The 24,670-nt window shown below is 38.7% G+C and overlaps 2 protein-coding genes across 2 annotated transcripts in view; both read right to left on the bottom strand.

Moving 5' to 3' along the window:
* Positions 1–12,561, bottom strand: part of LOC128735529 (proteoglycan Cow) — a 184,621-nt gene extending 172,060 nt beyond the window's left edge. Inside the window, exon 1 of the mRNA XM_053830014.1 lies at positions 12,464–12,561. Coding sequence (XP_053685989.1) covers positions 12,464–12,532 — 69 coding nt within the window. The 5' untranslated portion in view covers positions 12,533–12,561. The remainder of the gene's footprint in view (positions 1–12,463) is intronic.
* An 8,256-nt stretch (positions 12,562–20,817) lies between these two features.
* LOC128733107 (inorganic pyrophosphatase) lies at positions 20,818–24,128 on the bottom strand. The gene is made up of 4 exons (XM_053826723.1): positions 23,939–24,128; positions 21,523–22,189; positions 21,356–21,465; positions 20,818–20,941 (listed from the first exon to the last, which is right to left on the bottom strand). Exons 1-4 carry the CDS (start codon positions 24,009–24,011, stop codon positions 20,910–20,912), a joined length of 882 nt encoding a protein of 293 aa, XP_053682698.1. The 5' UTR covers positions 24,012–24,128; the 3' UTR covers positions 20,818–20,909.
* Between the last annotated feature and the right edge of the window lie 542 nt (positions 24,129–24,670).

A 24,670-nucleotide genomic window follows, 5' to 3' on the forward strand; every position in this document is an offset into this window, starting at 1 on the left:
TTTCGGAATTTACGCGGTTTTTTTACGCAAATTTCGGAGTTTACGTGGTTTTTTTTACGCGAATTTCGGAATTTACGCGGTTTTTTTTACACGATTTTCGGAATTTACGCGGTTTTTTACGCGATTTTCGGAATTTACGCGGATGTGCTCAAAACGTCTATTTTTTCGCGTAGTGTTGAAATCCACAAAGTTTTTTTACGCAAAATTTTGGTTATTTTTACGCGAATTTTGGAATTTACGCGGTTTTGTTTCGCGAATTTCGAAATTTACGCGGTTTTTTACGCGAATTTCGGAATTTACGCGGTTTTTTTTACGTAATTTTCGGAATTTACGCGGTTTTTTTACGCGAATTTCGGAATTTACGCGAATTTCGGAATTTACGCGTTTTTTACGCGAATTTCGGAATTTACGCGGTTTTTTACGCGAATTTCGGAATTTACGCGGTTTTTACGCGAATTTCGGAATTTACGCGGTTTTGATTTACGCGGGACGTATTCTTTGCGTAAAAAGCGACTTGAGTGTATATTCAACAAGCAGCAGTGCGGGTAAACTCGATACCCTGTCAGGCTAAAACCGACACCTCATAAATATCAAGTGGAATCTTTTCTTAAAAAATTTCTCAGGGAAGGTGCCTATAGCACGTCTAACGACAGCGAGGAAGAATCAACCCCCTTCCTTTCCCCCCTGATTATTCATTTATCCATGAATTTGTCTTATTTAATTTAACGGTCAATAACAATTTTGAGGGTATGAAATGGGGAAGGCAACTAGGAAGAAGCGCCCAACATAGCTCTAGCCATCCCAAGCCCCTACCTAGCGCCTCCACGTGGCCATACCTGGAAATACTTCAATTTGTATAATTGAGTAGCCAAGCTAGGAGGTGCGGGTTCGTGCGGTTTTCAGTTCCTAACCTTACAAATGTAGTTTTAGGCAACCATTAAACCACACGACTTTATTTTCAAGTATTATATGATTTAAACTAATATTTTTGGCAAACTAATCTATTTTCAGAGAGCGAAATAAGGCGCTATATCCTTGGCCAATTGCAGCCTGGCTTCTGGTCTAAATACCATTAGTTCATCCCTGAGGGTCCGGAGTATCACTTAACCTTTATTAGCAAAGATACTCCCAACGATTGTAAATAAATCATTATCTATGTGTACGGGAAGCGTTTGGTACGGGAGGTCCACGCTTTCTTCCTTCCCCTTGATTTCAAGGAGTTAAATGGAATTAGATATTTTTTCTGGTTCCACTTGATTCCTTGGAATTCTCTCTGCGGTACATGCTGCGCAGTTGGCCTGGCCGTTGACATGAAAAATGATTGATTCAAGTAATCGTCATTTTCCAGGATGCCTTCAAGAATTGGCTGCGTTAGTGTGAGATTAGATTAGATTAGATTAACGGTCAATAACAATTTTGACATTTTCACTTGTTTTTCACTCTCAGTTTCATACCGAAACAACAAAAAACGCACTAAACTTAAAACATATACTATATAGAAGCCTGTGTCGGTTTTATCCTGACTAAAAGTATCAGTTTTACCCCGAATTGACTTAAAATTTCAGAACAATGGTTTAGAGTAGCAATAATCAATCACTGATAAATCAAGGATGCAAAAAGCATCGAATTTTACAAACTTTTTCTACTAAAAGACTTAAATTCCACTTGCGAAATTTTACAAGGACTGTTTCTTCACTGCTTACCGATCTTGTTTTGCTGTTTGTTTTGACAGCTATAGAACTTGGGCGATGTTAAAATGACTCAAAACGTAAGTAATAACAAGTGTAAAAGAATGCATTGGATGATTTGCAAAAAACATCTTATTACCTTAAAAATCGAGGGGTGACGGTTTTACCCACAGTGTCGGTTATACCCGGATTACCCCTAGTGTTATGGTTTGTGTCATGGATATTTGTTTTGGCTGCTGAAAATAGAATGCACATAGACAGAATAGAATAGAATAGAATCGCAGGCTTAGTCAATTCCTAAATAAAATTGACTAATCTCAAGATTTTAGTCTTGACCTTGGAATGAGGTCATACATATATTAATATTTTTTTTGAAACGATGGTTCTACAATTGATGAAGGGACGGTAGGGGAAAGAAATGAAAATTTTTTGGTGAAGGAGGGGGAAGAGCGGAAAGGAAGGGGGGGGATTGGTAGCTATGCTTGACAAGTAGTCATTTTGACTCCTACCTTTTGTCCAATGCTGGAAGGTGCGTGAGTCGAACCAAGCTGTAATCTGAGATTATAACCGGATTCGAACCCACAACACCCTCCAGGGCATGTGGTTCGCTGGTACTTGTACCTTTGAACCATAGAGGCGCTGGACAAAAGGAGACCGCAAAATCCACTTCTCAAGGATAGCTACGCGTGTTGGTTGTGTTATCGACACATATTGTGCCGCTTCCTGCATCAATTGCAGATTACCACCGAGCGAGAAGTTTTAATCTAACTACTATTTACTTTCAGGACGACGACACTGTGCCGGCCCTTACGACTTGCAAGGTACTGCACGTGACGCTGTTCATCAATTGTAGAACCATCGTTTCAAAAAAATATTAATATATGTATGACCTCATTCCAAGGTCAAGACTAAAATCTTGAGATTAGTCTATTACATAGGAACGGGGCCTTCCCTCGAAAACCCGCGCCGAGAAACGCGGCTAACATACGCTGACGGACGAATAGCGTCACGTGCAGTACCTTGCAAGTCGTAAGGGCCGGCACAGTGTCGTCGTCCTGAAAGTAAATAGTAGTTAGATTAAAACTTCTCGCTCGGTGGTAATCTGCAATTGATGCAGGAAGCGGCACAATATGTGTCGATAACACAACCAACACGCGTAGCTATCCTTGAGAAGTGGATTTTGCGGTCTCCTTTTGTCCAGCGCCTCTATGGTTCAAAGGTACAAGTACCAGCGAACCACATGCCCTGGAGGGTGTTGTGGGTTCGAATCCGGTTATAATCTCAGATTACAGCTTGGTCCGACTCACGCACCTTCCAGCATTGGACAAAAGGTAGGAGTCAAAATGACTACTTGTCAAGCATAGCTACCAATACCCCCCCCCCCCTTCCTTTCCGCTCTTCCCCCTCCTTCACCAAAAAATTTTCATTTCTTTCCCCTACCGTCCCTTCATCAATTGTAGAACCATCGTTTCAAAAAAATATTAATTAATGTATGACCTCATTCCAAGGTCAAGACTAAAATCTTGAGATTAGTCTATTACATAGGAACGGGGCCTTCCCTCGAAAACCCGCGCCGAGAAACGCGGCTAACATACGCTGACGGACGAACAGCGTCACGTGCAGTACCTTGCAAGTCGTAAGGGCCGGCACAGTGTCGTCGTCCTGAAAGTAAATAGTAGTTAGATTAAAACTTCTCGCTCGGTGGTAATCTGCAATTGATGCAGGAAGCGGCACAATATGTGTCGATAACACAACCAACACGCGTAGCTATCCTTGAGAAGTGGATTTTGCGGTCTCCTTTTGTCCAGCGCCTCTATGGTTCAAAGGTACAAGTACCAGCGAACCACATGCCCTGGAGAGTGTTGTGGGTTCGAATCCGGTTATAATCTCAGATTACAGCTTGGTTCGACTTACGCACCTTCCAGCATTGGACAAAAGGTAGGAGTCAAAATGACTACTTGTCAAGCATAGCTCCCAATACCCCCCCCCCCCTTCCTTTTCGCTCTTCCCCCTCCTTCACCAAAAAATTTTCATTTCTTTCCCCTACCGTCCCTTCATCAATTGTAGAACCATCGTTTCAAAAAAAAAAAAAAATATAAATAAAATTGTTGTATAACACATGATCGAGAAAAAAACTCTCTGTTGCATTTTCCAGATCCCCGTTGCCAGGTAATTTGTTATTTACTGTTAGAAAATGCTTAAAACAGGATGCACAAGGCTTACGATTCTGTTCAACCATAACTGTAACATGTCCCACCTGCCATAGAACTCAACAAATCAAAATTTTCCATTTCATACAACTAGTCATTTTTCACATCATACATTTACACATCACATCATACAAAATTTTGACACTTGGTTTGGTAGGCAACAGATACCAGTTTCGATTTAGATGGTGACACGGTCAAAATACACAACGGAAACTAACAGGTGTAAAGCTGTCTAACTCCGGTGTATTGTTGTTAGACGCATAGCGATAGATGTTAAGCGCTACATTTTTATTTGTTGAAGCTTTGTACTAAAACCAACGATTGTTGGTAAACTGAATTTTTGATGCATGAGCGAACAATTTGCAGTTCAAACAAAACTGGGTTTTTAGCGGGGATAGTGATTTTATCCTATTTTTTTGCTGCCCGCCGTTTCTACGAGGTTTGCAGTTTTTATCTACTACTGCTGTTTCAGTGAATGGGATGCCGTGTCGGTAGTTCATTGCACTGGAAACCCATTAGTGCAATCCGCTGGGTTGAATAAAACAGCCGGAAAGTAGGGTAGGGTGAACGTATCAATATTTGTTTACAATTTATCTGCTGATTTTGTTGTACGAAAAGTCGTGTTAAAGACAACTATTTCACACTTTTTAATTGTGGAAGCAGAAGCAAGGAATTATCCAAAAATATCGATCTAAAATAACAATGCTTTACAATAGTACGCATGTAATCAATTGCAAAATAGAAAAATATTTTTTTCAATCAGTTGAGACTGGTGAGGAAAAGCATGATTGGTGATGATGTGATGTGAAATGCAAGTGTTGTTTGAAAATGATTAAGGAAATTGATTGGTCGTTAGTTGACATCCGGCAGTAGATAGTGGTGCGAGCAAATTATAAATAAAACATAGCATGAGATTAACAAAGCAGTCTCTTGCATTCGTTATGAAGTCGTCACTGCTTGACCTTTATCGTCACAGTAAGATGTACCGAACAGAATGCACAACAGAACATTCGAAATAAAGCTATGCTACGAGAAACGAAACCACACAACACGCCGCAGGAGTGTAGACTTCATTTGCAGGATGACAAGCTTGTGGGATCTATCCAGTATCAAAGATGGCACACTTCATTGCAGTAACCCCCACTGATAGACAGTAACAATCGCATGAATAGAACAACTGCGGAGGAAGGGTAGGCTGGACCACCCGTCGATTTCCAACCCGCTCATATTACTACAAGCCAGTTTCAATATATTTAGAACCTCGCCTTTCTGCTACGGTACAATACTGATACAATACCAACACATCAGAGAGGTCCTCTGGAATTAGAATTAATTGGATCAGGATGATATGGTAAAAGCTTATTTAGTATAATTAACAGTTAAAGGATAATTTATCGAAGAGTATATTGATTTGATTTGTAGGTATACCCCTAGATTTGTGGCTGACAAAGGCTCTTTGAATACCTTAAAAAATTATGTCCACAATAATTTATTTTTCGTTCAAATAATGACGCCTCCGATGGTTGTCATGATTGTTTACATTCGAAGCAATTTGTAATATGAAATTGAGGTTTCTTTACACCAGGATATTTAGCTCATGTTTAGTTATGTTATTTTGCTAAGACTACGTCAATATCTTCAAAAAGTAATTGAAAAAGATCATAAGTAACAAAAACCGTCTGTTTCGACAGAATCAACTTTGAAGTGGATTTCGGACTATTGCACTGAACACTGTACTGATCTTTTAACAGTTCGAAACTATTATTGCACAACTGGCAAACTGATTGACGGAAAAGAACAAAGTACGTCAGTTTTTGCGCGAACATCGTCGGTGCCTTACGTATTTGTTGGCATAATTGGCATATACCCCATAGCGGTTCTTAGCCTCTTATTCAACAACTTCCACTTCCACGCGTTACTATCAGAGAAAGGGATACGAGTACCCAAAGGGAACATCGGATAACCAACTCCGTTGATTGTATACTGGTTGGTCGTACAGGAAGGAAGAGGGGCTCTTTTGAGCTTCTGAGCGTCTGTTCTCCAAGTTGTTAGCTGCTGCCATCTGAGCGCCATGTCATCATCATACTCGTACCAGTGCGGGCTCTAAATAATGCAAGTCCCGCAAGCCGCCACCATAAAAAATTATTACGCAAAGACCGAACAGCAAAGAAATTCTGAAATAATCCGAATAGCGCAACGAGACGAACACGGATTATGGATTGGAAATTCGGGACTTGGAACTGTCAATCTCTCAACTTCCAAGGTATTCCCCGAGTGCTCGACGACGTATTGAGGAACCGAGAGTTCGACCTCGTAGTGTGCTGGAACAACTCAACAGATAGTACGTTCAGGGATGGCCATACCATCTATCAGCACGGCGATAATACATACGAGCTGGAAATAGCTTTCATAGTGTTAGGCGAGAACGGAGTATTGGGTGATGACTTCTTGAGGCCGCTTCTTCAACATAAGCATCATCAACGTGAAAACCCCTCACTTTGAAAGTCCTAATCATGACAAGGAGCCATTTTATACGTTTCGAAGCGTGAATACGACCAATGTCTAAAACATGACATCAAGATCGTCATAGGGATTCTAACGTCCAGGTCGACCCAGGAGAAATACAAACCGGCCATTGGATTTTTTTGTCGGAAGATAGGACCACTGCAGCCCATATTTTGATCTATTGTGGTATTGATGGGTAGTTTTATCGCATACTAACTGACCAACGTAACTTACGGGACTTATCGATTTTGCCCTCACCAGGGCACAGTGGTCCAGTTTCAAAAAAGAGTGGACATTAGCAAATTGGATAAAAAATGCGTAAAAGGGTGGTATTTCGAAGAAGTTTATTGATAAAATATAGCGCATCTTTCTGCACTATTAGGGTGACCGTGAATTCATCTATCAGGGTGACACGAACTTTTGTTTTTTAAATAATTAAAAAAAATCCTCCAAAAAGTTGCAGAACCTACTAAAACAAGCAACTTTGCTGAATACAGTAACTGTGTTAAAAACGAGCATTTAAAATTCAATTATGCTCTATTTTTGCCCATATATACTTTATTTCATGTTAATGGTAACATCGTTGTTGCTATATTTAGCAATCTTCATATATTTGTATGTTCATATAACACATATTTTATTACATTGCCATATACTATCATTATAGTAAAGGGGAGGGAGCATCAGGGTATCGAATGAATTGAAGACTGGATGAGTGATGTGCTAGCCAGCCCAAGTCATATAAGTCCAGAGAGGATTTCGACGTGCCCTTCTAGCACACAAATCATCACGCAAGATAAGTTTACACAGCGAAGTTATGTATCTAAAAACCGGAGGTCTATGCTGGAAGGAGTGTCTTATATTCCCGTGGAATCATGTAATCGACATTGCGAGGTGATGGTGGCTACCCTCATACATACATAGATACATACATACAGTAGCTTTGCCAAGAAATCGTCCTTAGTATGGGCTTGTGAAGCTTTTTCGGCCTAGTAGAATAAGTTTTCGTACAAAGTGTACATTATACAAGACGTTTATTAGATCGGTTGTTCTCCACGAGTAAGAAACGTGGACAGTGCTTGAAGAGGATCTGCTTGAAGTTTTCGAGACACGAGTGCTAAGATCGATCTTTAGCGATGTACAGGGGAACGGTGTGCGAAGGCGGCAGGTGAACCATGAACTTGTGGCAATTCTATGGTAACCCCAGCGTTCAAAAGGTGACTAAAACTGGACGAATGTAGATCCTACGTAGATGGTGTTAGCTTTAAATTCGGTAGGGATAATACAACAAGGAGTACAGCGAGTAAGATGGTAAGACCGTGTCGAGCGAGCTCTGACGGCGAATACACGCTGTCCAAGAAATTGAAGAGTGGCAGTCAACAACCCAGTGAATTGGAGTAGTTGTTCATCAGACCTTGTCGTAAGACGGAAAGCCAAATTAATCTATACCTATAAAAATGGATTTCTGTCTGTCTGTCTGTCCGTATGTTCCTTATAGAATCGAAAACTACTGAATCGATCGGCGTGAAAATTTGCATGTAGGGGTTTTTGGGGCCGAGGAAGGTTCTACAAATGAAACACAAACTGAATAACTAGAGAACTAATCGAGCAAATGAAATCAAATTTGGCATGTGGGTGTTTTTGGAGGCAGGATTTTTTTCTATAGTGAATTGAGACCCTTAACCTCTTTAGGAAGGGAATTAAGACCCCTCCCCCTTTTAAGAGGGGGGCTTGCATATAAATGAAATACAAATTTCCTCATAACTCGAGAACTAATCAATCAAATAGAACCAAATTTGGCATGTGGGGGTTTTTGGAGTCAAGAATTTTTTTCTATGGTGAACTAGGACCCCTCCCCACTTTAGGAGAGGGTTCCTATACAAATGAAATGCAAATTTCCTCATAAAACTCGAGAACTAATCAAGCAAATGGTACCAAATTTGGAATGTGGGGGATTTTAGAGGGTAGAGGCATGAATTTACTATATGATAGTTTGAGATTCCTCATCCCTGTGGTAGTAGGGGCGGACTCTCATACAAATGAAACAGAAATTTTTGCATAACTTAAAAACTAATCGAATTCAAGAAATTATAGACTCTTCCATAAAACATTAGTCAATAACAAGACCACCAGAGACTACTTATAGTAACACTAGATGATTGACGGCGAGACGGCCGCATGCCGCGAGTATTGTCAGCGACCTGCCGTCGGAAGCGCCGGCCACTGCAGGGGGGTGGCCCCCAGGATTTATATACAGCACAATTTCATTTTTGGTAATACGAAGTTTGTCGGGTCAGCTAGTAAACAATAAGTAACAAAAAAGAATGTTTTGCTAACCGCGAGTCTTCATTTTTTCCTGCGATTACGGCGCTCTTTGTTCGTGATGAAAATTCGCCACTTTTGAAACCGCTCGGTACTTTGTGTTCTGCATAGAGCATCGCCAGAACAAATTCCTACCAAACGACCACTTTTAATAAAAATGTTTTCCAAAAATCAAATGCTTGCGTATTTTATTTTGAAAATTTCTATAATAGTAATAAATTTATGGGTACACAACCATCTAACCGATGGTACTTCAAAATCATATTTATGTCTTAAGGAGAAATGAGTCGTTGAGTTGAGTTATTATCCGCAATCAGGGACGGTTCAATCACTTTGACTCAATTTTGATTCATTTGTTAGAACCGTCTCACCCGAGCAAAATTTGACAACGTTGTGTATAGGATATTTGTAGAACTAATTATCTACAATATTGCTGAATAAAGTTTCGCTGTATCTTTTGTATTTACTGTGACTCCTGATCCCTGCTAGTAGCTTATCAGTATCTAAACCAGTGATGGCCAAACTGCGGCCCGCGGGCCGCATGTGGCCCATCGAGATGATTCGTGCGGCCCGCAGACTGATTTAAAAGATGGTGGACTTATGAGATTTTTTTTGATCACATAGGAATCCCTCAGTTTAGTCCTAATGCCTCGTGCATGTGGTGAATCCGACTGCTTTCCGGTTTAAATCTTGTGGTGATTCCTAGAAAATGATTTTTGTTGTCGCATAGTTTACATTTTGTTATGCACAGGAACGGCCAGAGATTATTGCGGCCCGCGGCATTCATGGGTGATCTGATTTGGCCCGCATCATGCCTATGCCTGGGCACCACTGATCTAAACGAACGTTCACACAGTTACTAATGAGTTATTAGCATCGTAGCACCATAAATACAAAAGATACAGCGAAACCTTATTCAGTAACATTGTAGAGAATAACTAGTTCTACAAATGTTCTATACATAACTTTGTCAAATTTTGTTCGGGTGAGACGGTACTGTCAAATGAAATAAAATTAAGTCAAAGTGATCGAACCACACCTGATTGCGGATACTAATCAGCTCTACAAGAACCTTTTAAAGAACTTTTACAAAGTTTGCTTGGCTAAGGTGGTAGAGCCAACTAAATAAAATTGGAGTACAAAATGTATTACAATCCTGGCCAACGTCATGGTGAAATAACCGTACCGAACTGTCCTGTTTATACCACGATTTGACAAGCGACTCGCGGTACAACTTCTGAAATATAATTTCGAAATAACGAACTTAGTTTGTCAAAATCTTTATATACTTTTAAAATAATCTTTTTTTTTATTTTTTGAATTATGGAAAATATTTGTTGAGAATTACATAAATTATGACAATTTAATTAAAATCACTTATAAAACGTTGGTGATAGACAGCTAAATAATACCCTGCTTTCACCTATTTACTTTGCCTTGGATAATCTTTCTTGCATTGATGCGCTATATTTTCACTTGACACTATGGTATAGAACTTTCGTCTTCGCATAACACAGTGACATGATCTGCGGCGGACACCCACCTCGCACGAAGACATTGGCCATCTTGTTGTTCGCGAGCATGACAACAGCTTGTAACGGAGAGAAGCTTGTTAATTATTACTTTTTTTTCTTTCATGTGGAATGAATGCTCCGCTATCATCAAATGCTCTACGGTACATTGCGTAATGAGATGCTTGCCTGAATAAGTAGCATGCCACACAGCTACTGTGAATGCAGGATGGATTCAATGGTTAGAATAGTAGCATCTAGGTACAGCGCATTAACTTTCCTTTTTATCAGTTAGGAGCAACAAAGTGTGATCCTTGGACGTGCGAACCAAAGAAGTAAGTTGCTCATTTAGAAATGCACTTGGCTGTGCTCGTCGTATCGTGCGAGGCTAGGGTCACATCCTTGCTGGATAGGTGGTCTAAGTTCAATCACATTTGGCTGAACGAGGACAGTGCGCTTGCTTATCAGTCGTTGTGCAATAATTTATTGACGCCCGTGGAATGCAAGTCACGTAAAATATACATAGGGGATAAAATCATCTCATTATTTTGCAGCGAATAACTGTGAGAAATTACCAACCATTTCAAATGACCCCGAAGGACGAAAACGTTCGTCGTTGTGTAAACGTGAGTAGCTACGTTTTTATTTCTTCACGCAACAGCGTCCCAGATAATCGGTAAACAGGGAGTTATAACGGTGACATTTACAATTTATCGTGTGCTTAGCGAACATGGACTTTCCTCGGAGTAGTATGTTTCCCCAGAAGATATCTCTGAGGTGAAGGAAAGCATGATTCGGGCACATACAAGTATTTTGCGTGTTATTTGGGACATCTATGTTTTCGTTCCTACGCAACACACACTTTCAATATCACGTTTATCTTGATTTTACAGTCTCTAGAGTATTGCTGCCCTAGAAGTGTTATACAACGATTTATGTGGTCAACCAACAGCGAATCTTTACTGATAATTTTTAAACTACAGCATGGATTCAGATAATACATTACAAGTAGTGAAAATATACCTTGTATAAACGAATCAAGCAGATCACCATCAAGCGTGTAAGTTTCCGGGTAACATAAGTAGGTACATCGTTGGATGCAATATATCTTGGACGTGACAAACGATGCTTTGTGCATATCTTTATGTGACGTTTTCTTCAAGATAAAGTAAATCTGCAAATTTAGTCTGCAGAATGCAAATGGCAGGTGTTGAACCAAAGCGATTTTAGCGGAATATGGGAATTTTTTTGATTAGTTTTTAATAGAAAACTCAGTTTTATAATGTTTATTTTCGTCTTTTGTGATCTAAGCAAAATCAAAAACGCTATGAGTTAAAGAAAAAGTTTTCCGTTTTTGCAATAAATTGTAATTTATTTTGACGATGTTAGGTAAAATGCAAATGTTTGGAATTTGAATCACATTTTGTAGGAGTAATTCAAACTTAAAACAGCAGCAAATATTATACACGGATTTTTGTGTTGCCGTATGACGAACTACCGCTAGAATATGGAAATTTATTTCGTTAAAAATGTAAATTTCGAATTATATCCGTCTAAATGGGTGCACATATAGATTCAGACGAGATGACTAAAATTCATCTTGTGCCAAAAACTTGAATACTTGCAGATATAATTCCATTAGTTTGTATCACGAATAGGTACTACGAAGGTGCCTGCGCCCTGCAACACTACAACAATTTCAAGATAATTTCTCTGGTGAAAGGAGGATTAAATATATGGATATTTCGCATATAACAAAATGTTAATTTTAATCAAAAATACCTTACGTAATTATTGAATGGTCCCAATAGATGCCAAGTAAAATGCTTTATCTCGTTTTACCTTTCTGCACTATTTGAGGCATCTGCGCGAAAAATAACTTTTCACATTTACCCGGTATCTACATTGTTACTAAATATATTTACTGCGTAAATTACAGTAAAACTTCTGGATAAGGGTAGCAGTTTTCTAGTGGTAGGTATAGATAAACAGCCGTTATTCGATGAACATAAAATTTCATAATTTTCTAAATTAATTTATGCAGTTGAAGTTTGTTCCCAGCATAGCGCAAATCACTGCTAAAAATCAATTTGTTCTCAACAAGAACGTGATCCGAAAATTGCCCATCAGAAAATTCCCTTTATGGGATAAATTTATCGCTGACGATTTCCAGCCACTGCGGCCTGAAAGGTGGAAAAAGAGCTTTTCCTTGTAAACGGGGGCTTACCTCATCGATGAACTCGAAATCGCCATCGCCGTATTTGTTCGGCTTCTTCTTGGCATCCGCTACGAACATGCCAACGATGGCCAGCAGCAGCAGAAGCTTCAACGTAAAGCCCATTCGGTCCATTCTGCAAACGATGTTGGCGGCAAACAGAGTCGGACAGCGGGGTTAGTATCGATAAGTGGTGGTAGTGGTGGTACTAGTGGCAACTGTCAACCTTTTCTCTTTTTCCAATTGCAAATGAAAAACGATTTTCACTTCACTGATCACACTTCAACAAGAAACGCCGCACAACACACTTGTACACAAGCTTTCTGACGAAGGGTTCTTAATGGTATCCGTTATGATTTATTCCAACACGTTTCAAAGCTCCTGAGGGCACTTATCTTCACAACACTCGAGAAAACTTTTTATCTACCACTAATCGAGACTACAGAAAGGATTTTGTGGAACCGGTGTGTTAATCAGAAGCTGGTTTCTGCTAAAGCTTTCAGCAGCATGCCAAATTACTCCGAAATTATTTTTCTATAATCCATAAACTTTCCAAATAACCTTAGACCTTTCACTTCAGAAGAAAAAACAACAGCAAAAATTCCTCTCAAGACAATGGTAGTAGAAAACCACCACGAATCGTCACACTAGGTGCGGTCTAGTAGACGCACTTCCGATACCGTGAAACGTCCGAAACCAATTGCGGAGCAGAAACTTTGCGAAACAAGGATTCGAAGTCGGCAATGGTACGCACCACTCGTATTCCGTTCGCCCTCGAATCCGAGCAGGGACGAAGAAATGGCGTGCGGACATGCGCACCGCTTGGAAAACATTCCACGTCCTTGAGCTGGACGGACTGGGACGGTTGGAAGGCTGGATGGGCTGTTTCCAACGCTTTGCGTTATCCGTGCGGTGGAACTGTCAGATGAACGCCAGTGACACGCCAAATAAGGACTATGTTTCGAGATCTGGGCATGCTTGGTAAAATGCTTCGCCATTCGCCTGGATTAAAAAGAAACGCAGAGTAGTGAAAACCGCAGAACCTGTTCAAAGTGAACGTTACAGTACAACAGGACATTTAGTGAAATGTTATTTAATTGAAAAATAGGTACGATTCGTGAATTGACAAATTTCAAATAATCGCTTTTGAACGATTATTCGTTACATTGTTGTCAGTATGTAAGGCATACGATTCTGAACGCATTCCTCAAATAAATAAATAAAGAAACAAACAATTGTGTACAAATTGTCGATTTAAAACAATTTTCAAATGACTTTAGACCGTTTTCGTCAATTTAATAATTTTTCTAATAATGATTAAATTCTCCAGCAACATGTGCAAAGGAGAGATTCTCTTCGTGTCTAGTCTTTTCCGCTTATCACGGCGATGCAAATGGAGTTGAACGGATCAATTTCCCATGAAACGGCTTATTTGCGACACTATTTGCTAGCTATTGCTCAAGAAAAATTCCATTAGAATGTATTTTTGTCCCAGTAATAAGACAAGCATAAGACAGGAGACACCAAGAGAATCTCTCATTTGTGCGTACATTAGCCCTTTTCACATGTTGCTCGAGAAATGTGATCGACAGCACCTATCGTTTGAAAGCTCCAAGGACAGGTGCCATGCGAGTATGGGTCATGTTTCTTGAACTACCGGTTCAGCCACTGGGTCCTTATTCGGAATCTAAAGCAGGACTTCGGCAAAACAGACGAATTGACTAGATTTTCCATAGCTCTTTCCGGTCGATGGTATCATATACGGCATTGAAGTCAACGGACAAATGGTGTGTGGGAACTCTGTATTCACGACCCGTCTAGAGGATCGGCCGTAGTGTAAATATTTGATCCGTTGTACACCGACCTTCGACGAAACCTGCTTGATAAGTTCTCACGAATCTGTTCGCAATTGGTGATAGATAGCAAAAGGCGACTTGAGTGTATTATTAAGTCAACGGGCTCGATATATTCCAAGTGATCGTTAGAAATTTAAATAAAAATAAAGTCAAGTGAATAAAATCGCTCCTGAAAAATGTAAGCAAATCTTTTAGCCGTCGTGGCAGATGAAAATCGAATAAAACGACTACCGTGCATTAAGGACCCGCTGCAGACCATCGATAGCGCGTTCATGCTATAATTAGTGCGATAAAAAGGTAGTCTCAGTATTGAATATTGTGCAGTGCTCGTAGTTGTACGTTTGTTATTCTACTCAAAAACAAAGTTTTTGATTAACTTTCGATTAACTGGCAGCAGGGTTACCGTTGATACGCGCCTTTCAATTGCTCTTAAAGTTTTAAAAATAATTGCTGTTTTTTTGAAGATCGGTTTCATACAAGTGGTACAGCTGTGTTATATGAGGGTCACACTTGCGGTGTTTTATCAAGTTTAGTGATTTCGAGTGCAAATTAATTAAATTTGAAATAAAAGGAATGCTCTTTGTGGAATATTGTGTTCTATAGATATCTTAAAAGGCCTTATCGCTTTGCAGCAGTGGTCGTGCATGCCTTGTACTAAAAATATGATTGCAGTGTGTTAAATTATACCTGCTACAGTGCTCGTGAAGGACCGTTAATCATTAGTTGTGAAATATGTTGCTGAAACTTTTAGACCAATGCGCTTGGTACTACCGCCGTCACTCAGTTGTGGTACTATAGTTACATTGCCACTGTAGTGTCGCTTCTCTGTGGATCAACATCTTGCATACATCTATACATCCAATAGTTTGGGTGCAATTTGAAACTGTCCTGATCGAGTAGAGCGTTTGCTAAAGTGGTGGAAGGACTGAGTGTATTGAAATGCGTTTGATTGCGTAAGTGTGGGTGGTGCTCTTTCTCGATCAGGCGAATTCGTTTTATACACGGCTATACATCTAATAGTTTGGGTATAATTTCGTGCGTTTGTTTGAAAACATAGCTTTGGCTAGAGTAGTGTGAATGAGTACACTGATGTTCTCTAGTAGCATTACTCAGCACGCTTTCCTTTACGTGAACATATGCAGTGTCTGTATCTAACAACGGAGCTCAGCTGATTGGATACGGCTATACATCAAATAGTTCGGGTGCAATCCGGCTACTACCATCGTTTGATACAACCTAAGTATATTGGCTTAAAATTGAATTGTGCGCTCGACTTCTATCACGCAGCGCACACAGTGCAGTGCTACTGTATGCCCGTCTGTGTTGTTGTGCTCTCTGAGAAGATTTCCAGTTGCATGCGGCTATACATCCAATAGATCTAATGCGATCTGTGCGAGCCTTCCAGATAGAACGACACGACAGCGAGGACAAACGTATGTCTGAATGTTTTGATTGTACAATATAGGAGCGCTGTGATTTGCGGCTTACGTAGTATGATAGCATGGTGATTTGTAAGTTTAAACGCATATTTAAAGTACAAGGTAGGTTTTTATTTACACATTTCTGCAAGCGGTAACGGTAGACTGTCACGAGCCGATAGAATACACTCCACAAAAAGCAGCTTTTCACTGCGCACGCATCTAGTTTGCGTTAGCGCACTCATTTGGAAATCGCAATCAAACTGTACTGCTGTATGAATTCGTTCATTCACAGATTTTAAATTAAATAGCTACTGGATTGTTTTTGTTTTATTTAAATTTTAAACTTTTCGACGATGATGGTAGAAAATGAAATTCATTGCGTGGAGTGTAACAAGAAGGAGGCTGATCCCAATAAAGTCATTACATGTTTATACTGTTTTTCTAGTGCGCATTTTAAATGTCGTAATATAAACGGCAATGCGGTTAGACGCATTAAAGAATCTCCCTATTTCTGCTCATCGGATTGTTCAGCTACGTACCAACGAATCATTAAAATGAATCATAACAATCAGTCGATGGTTTCAGCACTTGCTGCTGAATTAAAAACTGCTGTGGCTTGTGAAATGGAAGATGTAAAAAAAGAAGTAAAACTTATCACTTCTGCAATTGACGCATCCCAGGAATTTTTGTCTTGCAAATTCGATGATATTCTTGCCGATTTTTTAGAACTGAGGGCCGAAAACGAGTTGTTGAAACAAGAGGTCAATGTGCTCAAAAAGTCGAACACCACTCTCACTGAGGTCGTTCGCAAACTTGAATTAAATGTTGACAAATCCAATCAATTGACCACTTGTAACAACGTTATGTTATTTGGCATCCCAGTTACAACCAATGAGAATACCTCCGAACTTGTAGGGAAAACTTTAGCCTCCCTTGGAGCATCGTCAGAGATTGACTCAGTCGCATCATCTAGTCGAAATTTTGCAAATACTAAATCTGGTAATCCTCTAGTTCCGATTAGAGTTGTCTTCAAAAACGCAGAGGCAAAAGAAGAGATTTTTAACAAAAAGAAATTGAAGGGACAGTTATTTTCAACGTCAATTGACCCTTCACTTTTACTAAATGGGAAAGCTACTACTATTTCAATTCGTGACGAGCTAACGCCGCTTTCATTAGAAATTATCAAGGAACTTCGCGAATCTCAGAAAAAACATAATATAAAATATGTCTGGTCTGGTAGGGGCGGTGTTGTACTTGTGAAAAGGAATGAGAGTAGCAAACCTGAAATCATAAAAAATCGAGTGGATCTAAAAAACTTTATGTCACGTTTAATAAATTTGTCCGTTTCATCTCCCTCTCCAAAAAGAATAAGAAGTACTACTGAAAAAAAAATAAAATAATAAAAGTTATAAATGCTAAAAAAAAATTTGTAAACCAACATTATAAAATGGATACTCCACAAATACAAAATAATCTTCACGAGAGTATAGATGATTTTAAAACACAATATCAGCATGGTAATGGTAGAAGCTTACGGATACTTCAGTGGAATATTCGCGGAATGAATGAATTGGAAAAATTTGATAACATACTATATTTTTTAAACGATTGTGATATAACAGTGGATGTAATTGTAATTGGCGAAACATGGGTGAGAGCGGATAGTGCTTCAATTTTTGAAATTCCCGGTTTTCAGTCCACATTCTCATGCAGGGAATCATCTCATGGGGGGCTGGCGTTGTACGTTAACAACAAAATAATGCATAACATTAAAAATAATTGTTCTTTGGATGGATTGCACACCATTCACGTTGAGCTTACTATCGACGGGTCTTCCTTCGATGTTATTGGTGTCTATCGACCACCTTCCTTTGATTTTCATAGATTTTATGACGTCTTGGAAGGCTGGTTGCATGATGCAAAAAAGAACACGCCATGTTTCATTGTAGGAGATGTAAACGTCCCAGTCAATCTGACTGGCAACAATGTTGTGATTAAATATAAAAATTTATTGGAATCATATGGCTTCATATGCTCAAATTCAATTCCTACTCGGCCAGCCAGTAATAATGTTCTTGACCATGTAATATGTAGAACAAGTGACGCTTACCGTCTACGTAATGATACGATTGCCACCAACGTAAGTGATCACTCGCAAATTTTGACTTCAATAAATCTTGCTGGGAGACGACAAAAACAGGTTCTTACTAAAAGAATTATTGATAATGTGAGGCTAACTACGATGTTTAATGATTATATGAACAGTATTGTATGCGTGGATAATGTTGAAAATTGTTTTTCAGAAATAATTGCGAAATACAATCAGTTGCTTACTTTGTGCACAAGAACATTTACGACTGAAATAACTGCTAAAAATGAATACTGTCCGTGGATGACATTTGAATTATGGAGGCTAATGAAGATTAAAACAAAATATCTAAAAAAAGTAAAAAGAAACCCTTACGACGCGAACCTTCGAATAATGCTAAATCATGTGACAAGAAAAGTTGAAGCCACAAAAAAACAAAACAAGAAATCATATTATAAAACGCTTCTGAGTACTACTTGTCACTCAAAACTTTGGAAAAATATAAACACAATCTTTGGGAGGGAAAAAGGAAAGGAAACAATAAATTTATCTCAAAATGGAAGTAAAATTTCTGATGCGCAGCACGTCTGCGAAATTTTCAATAATTATTTCTCTAATATTGGCACCAATCTTGCGCGTAACATATCAAATCCTTTGAACGTTAGTCCTACTAGCAACGTTAGATGCGTCTCTAATACAATCTTTTTACGCCCTGCAAGTATTAATGAAGTTACTGCTCTAATAAAAGAATTAGATGTTAATAAGAGTTCAGGCCCGGATAACATTCCAGCAAGAGTAATAAAGGGTAATCCCCAAGCATTTGCGTTCATTTTGTGTCAAGCCTTCAATAAAATTCTTGATACTGGTGAATATCCCAACTGTTTAAAAATTGCTAGAGTAGTACCAATTTTTAAAGCAGGAAACACTTTAGATGCCTGTAATTACCGTCCAATATCTACACTATCGGTCTTTAACAAGATCCTAGAAAAACTACTTGTAGCTCGATTATTAGATTTTTTGAAAGCAAACAATGTTTTTTACAAATTCCAATACGGCTTTAGGCAGAAATGTGGGACTACGACAGCTATAACAGAGCTAATAGACTACATAGTCAGCGAAATTGAATCGAAGAAACTTGTTGGAGGGTTATTCCTTGACCTTAAAAAGGCCTTTGATACCTTGAATCACAATATTCTCTTAAAGAAACTGGAATTATATGGAATAAGAGGAGTGGCAAACAATGTCATTCGCAGTTACTTAACACAAAGAATGCAATTTGTAACGATTGGTGATGCACGTAGCACACTCCACAAAATTGATGTAGGAGTGCCTCAGGGTAGCAATATCGGTCCACTGTTGTTTTTGATTTACATCAACGACATTGGCAATTTAAACTTGAAAGGGATACCAAGGTTATTTGCAGATGATACGGCATTATTTTATCCTTGCGTTGACATCGGCAGTGCGATATCGTCGATGGAGCATGATTTAAAAGTTCTTTCTGACTATTTTGATGCTAATTTACTGTCACTCAACTTAACGAAAACAAAATATATGGTTTTCCACTCACCTAGGAAAAAACCCGCCGATCACGTTAACCTATGCGTCAACGAAATATCTATAGAAAAAGTAGATGATTTCAAGTATCTGGGTGTTTACCTTGATGCAACGTTGTCTTGGGACCGGCAAATCAAACATATGCAGCAAAAAATTTCATCATTAGCCGGCGCAATGAGAAAAGTTAGCTACTTCGTTCCTAAACACGTATTATTAAAATTCTACTATGGTTGTATTCACTCTCAAATTCAGTATCTAGTTCTCGTGTGGGGCCACGCCAGTAAATCAAAAATTAAGAAAATACAAGTTTTGCAAAACAGGTGCTTGAAAATAATATTTCAACTACCGATACTTTACCCAACGGTTCAACTCTACACAAATAATAGCCACACAGTTTTACCCATCTTAGCCTTACGTGATATGCAAACTGTTATTCACATGCAGAAAGTTTTACATCAACCAGACTATCACCATAATATGTCTTTAAACACTGGTAATAGACTGCAAAATACCCGACGAGCAAATCTCATACAGCGTGATAGAGCCACAACAAATCTTGGTCAGACGCGAATTTCATTTTTTGGTCCTTCAATTTACAACGCTCTGCCTAACGAATTAAAACAAATCACCAACATCGATCTGTATAAATACAAAATTAAACAATATTTTAAGACAAACATAATCAATTATATCATTTGAGCGTATCAACCATGCCTATGTAAAGTAAATCGTAAATTAAATTTAACTTCTCTCTACCAGTAGCTTAATCAGAATTATTATTAGTTATAGTTATACTGGGCCCCTTAAAAAGGAATATCAAATTCCACTGGGCGCCCATTAAATAGTTTTTAAATAATTTTATGTATCCTCTTTATGTTTTCCTCAGCTTAAATTAATTTCTTTGTTTAGTGTGTTGTCCAGTTCTCTTCTAAGCTGAGGTTTCTGTAAGTGTCCGATACCAGGGGGCTCTCTGTGTGAGCTTTTTGGTAACGGGGGTGAGCGGAGGGTTAATTAAAAAAAAAAAAAAAAAAAAAAAAAAAAAGTTACTCCATGGAAGCTTTCGCCAAGCGTTTCAAAGAATTCGACGCAGAACTGACTCAATTCCTTCAGCACTATTGTTGTACTGGGTGGATTTTTACAGAGCTGTCAAGTAAATAGTTTCATTTAAGTACGGCACGAAATTATATACCCAGGATGTAAGAAGTAAAGATTATCTCTTTCACAGTCAACAAAATCATTAAGATTCAGTAAACAAGCTTCTTAAACACCAACGCAGAATGTATGCTTGTATGCATTTTAAATTTAATTCAGTTCAGTTTTGGTTGAGTATAAAATTTTAGCCGTATTTGATGTCTTTAAATGAGCATAGAAATAAAAATGTGACAATTAAGGGGGACCATGTCGGCATAAACACCAATACTAAAAACGGATAGCTTTGAAATAATTTATTTTAACATTTTCACTTACTTACTGCAAAGGTTGCAAACCGACGAGAATTCAATTCGAGTAACGCGTTCAACTTTCTCATTCCAAGCTTATTTTAGAGAAATATAATGCCACTTATTAACTGAAATTGAAGACAAAAGAGAAGGTGCTTATGTTATGGAGTCGTTCGGATTCCGACGATTGACACGAAATGTTAGTTAACGAATTGTATTCAATAACATCTGCTATTCATAACCAAACTTATATTGCTACGCATCGGTGTAGGTAAAATTAAATAATATATGAAAACTACTAGAAAGGTTCTGCAGAAATGCAACCGGGAGCCCCCGTACATCTGGAGGGGTTTGGTTCTAACTACTCAGATTAGCGTCATTTCTAGTGGGAGACAGAATGGCTACAGCTTTGAGTAGGGATTTTCTTCTCGAAAATGCCATTTGTGAACTATGAGGATAGGTGAAAAAGCAAACAAAAAGTAGTAGAATAAAGGAAATAAAACTACAGTGATTGGAAAAAAGATTTTGTAAGTGGCACTTACTTGTGTCGTTGAAGGGTTGAGTTTCTCCTCCATTCGAGCTCTTGGCCAAAACTTCTAGCGCATTGTCAGCGGACACTAAGTACGGAGATCCCTCAACGGTGGTATTCAAACTGCAAAACAAACATTCAGTTAGATGATTGTAAAAGCCTAAGGAAAAAATACTTTACCAGCTAATGCTCGTGCCGTCAATTTCCTTATTGATTAGTGCCTTCCAGAACTTATTGGTCTCTTCTACCACTTTAGTAGCAAAAGCAGCGTCCTTGGCTTCTCCATTAAAAGCAAATTGATTCTCCGGTTTACCGTCCGGAATTTTGTATATCTTGAACCATTCGATAGTAGCCTTCAGTAGCCCAGGAAATACCTTATCGACATCATTGATATCGTTCACTTGGCTGGCCAATGGGTCGTTAATATCAATGGTTATGATTTTCCAATCCGTTTCACCCTCATCGATTAAGGCAACGGTACCGAGGATCTTGACCTGTACTACATCTCCTCGCTTTGCTACTCGGGAACCGATTTCGAGCACATCAATGGGGTCATTATCTCCCTTGCACCCGGTGTTCGGATCGAGATGATCAGGATTTTCCCATGTTTGCGGAAAAGCTCCATAGTTCCAAATATACCCGTGATGGGGAAAGCAGTTGGCCACGAAGCGCAGCTTTCCCTTCTTAACATCCTGCTTGATCGGGTTGAGCCCTTCGCCGAGGCTGATTTCCATCTTGGCGTTGGTCCACCGGGGCACTTCCACGACCATGTTCAGCACCGTCTTGGCAGCGTTCGCGTACAGCGGAATGTCGTGCAGTGGAGAAACGGCATGACCGTCCTCAGTTTCTGGAAAGGAGATGGTTTAAAATGATTATTCGTTTTAAGGAATTTCAAAGTGAAAAACAAAACAATACAATGTCAATGTCAGCGCTGCTAACCTGGGCCCATTTCTCCCAGTAACATCCTTTTAGTTCTTGATAGACTCAGTGCTGTTCTATTATTTAGATCCCATCAATTATAGTGACATATTTGAGCAGCTGTCATAATTAGATGATTTTACTTTAGAACCCACATAATGATAGGAAAACATTACATCACTTAACTTCTATTTACTGTTGACGCTTCTCTTCCTTTTCACTGATTAAACAGTCTCGAGTAAGGTACGTGTTCCAGTTATGGCTAAAATGTTAGCTCTGTTCATAATTATGAAAATTGCTAAGGTTGATGTGTTGAAATATATCTGTATATTCTTTTCACTTAATGACATTTTCCTCGGTAGTGGAAAGTCACGCGTTAAAGCTTATCAGCTCAGATAACGCAATCAATTATTTACTTTCGAGCAACCTGTGCTTTCTAATCAATTTAAAAGCGGTTAAAGCGCAACCGTGAATAGTGGAAGTAATAAATTTTGGAATTGTCCCCATTTTATTTTTTGGCAGAAAAATTTATTTATTTGCTTTTTATCAATCACTATCTCATTTCATAACAATTTTTCAGTAACTGTAATGAAATACTAAAATTATAAAAAAACGCGGTTCGAGCATGAAATGTTGTTAACAATTTCAAAGAAATAATTCAATTGAAATAAAAACTTATCTATCACGATACTTTTAGGACAAAAAAGGCGGCGAAAAAGAACAAAAGAAAAAGGCAGCGAAACCATTACCGATACTGATACTTTGGAAAAATACGGCAATGGAAATAATCGGTACACACTATTTACCAATTTCCACTGTAACCACAAAACCCCCTACTAATTACTCATGTAAAATACGACGATCGAAATGATTGATAAGGATGGGTGATAATGGGAAAGAAAACGTAGACGAAACGAAAATGATAAGGTTTTTTATGTGAAAAGGTCACCCCATTTATGTTACAAAAATTGGTTTTAAATTTGACTGACTTTACACCGAAGAATGGACTTTTTAATATCATTTTACGACATAGGGTGACTCTATGTCGTGCTATCTAATTTTTGTTTGTTAGATTATAGTCACTTTAACAGCTTGGGTCATTCGTGACTTAATCGAATTTTAAAAATTAAACTTCTATAAACAATATTTATCTTGGCAATCTTGGTAAATGAAATAGTCAATAATTAACTAATTTCCGGTGGGTAGAACAACTGTTGCGTGCTGCTCAGACTACTAAAAAAAGTTTGGAAAATGAAACTTGCACTCGACCTTTAGTTTGGTGGTTTTTACTGAACCTCCTTTTTAATTATAATTGAAATCGAAGTATTTGATGGGCCAGAACTGCAATAAATTATTAATTATCATATAGATAAAATGATTTGGATGTACTAAAATTGTGAATAGATTTTAATGGTAACGATTTCTTTAATAGCGCTGCTCAAAATGCATGATATAAGTATACCTTACAAATAAATTAAATGCTGTTGAATAAATTGTACAAAAAATGTTGCATCAACCCTAGAGCACACTTTGAGGTTATGCAATGTACACAATAACCACATCCTGGTTAGTGCATTGTTCGATAATATAGAATGCGAATTATTCTATTAAAAAATCATTCACTCATAATTTGCATAATCTAATATGACCTTCACCAAATCGCAAACGAAATACTCACTGAAGAAAACACGGTAATCCGTCGAGTTCGGAGCTCCCCGTTCTACGATCTGATATCGCTGGTTTCCGGTCATTTTAATGCAGGAAGTCCCCGTATTTGCAACTGTTAAGGAAACGTACGGACGAACACGGCAAGCACTCCCGACGAAAATGCGTTCTGATAGCTTCGTCAAACTTGACTGTGTCCTTTCGATGACAAAACCTGAACTTAAAGAATGTGCCACACTTGCGTTTGCCGACGTCGAAATAGAAAAGCGAAACTGCTGCTGGTGTTGTTGTTGTTGCTGCTGCTGCTGCAAGCACCGTAATATTCGAACGACCGACTGTCGGCTGCCAACACACCACGAGGGGAACATGTTTTGTACTGTTTTTTGTTTTGGTGTGTGTCGTGCCGCACTTAACCGCTTCCAGAGAGACCAGAGTTTATGAAATAGTATTTTATTTCCAGTTTCTTAGAATCTGTCCCTAAACTCTATCTCTAAGAAATATATTCTATACTTCGTGCTCCGCCTAATCCATTATCAGCCGAACCTGTTTATCTGGCATCGTTGCCAGATATGGCTGCGTTCTTGATGGGCTATCAGCTGGCTACACTAAAAAAAAAAATTACGCGCTCGATTAACGTGGCACTCAGTAACTTCCGACCACTATTGTAGTAGTGGAATTGTGTATTGTATTGTGGAATCTGTGTTCCAACTACTATTGGCCTTGCCAGCGTTGAAAGAGATTTCGA

This window comes from Sabethes cyaneus, chromosome 1 (genome assembly GCF_943734655.1).
Source record: "Sabethes cyaneus chromosome 1, idSabCyanKW18_F2, whole genome shotgun sequence".
NCBI lineage: Eukaryota > Metazoa > Arthropoda > Insecta > Diptera > Culicidae > Sabethes > Sabethes cyaneus.

Bases quoted from the DNA above. Each gene is read 5' to 3' on its own strand.
- LOC128733107 (XM_053826723.1), bottom strand. From the start codon at position 24,011: ATGACCGGAAACCAGCGATATCAGATCGTAGAACGGGGAGCTCCGAAC. The intron at 21,466-21,522 runs GTAAAGTATTTT...TTTGTTTTGCAG, and splicing joins GACGGCACGAGCATTAGCTG to TTTGAATACCACCGTTGAGG. The intron at 20,942-21,355 runs GTAAGTGCCACT...CTTCAATTTCAG, and splicing joins TCAACCCTTCAACGACACAA to TTAATAAGTGGCATTATATT.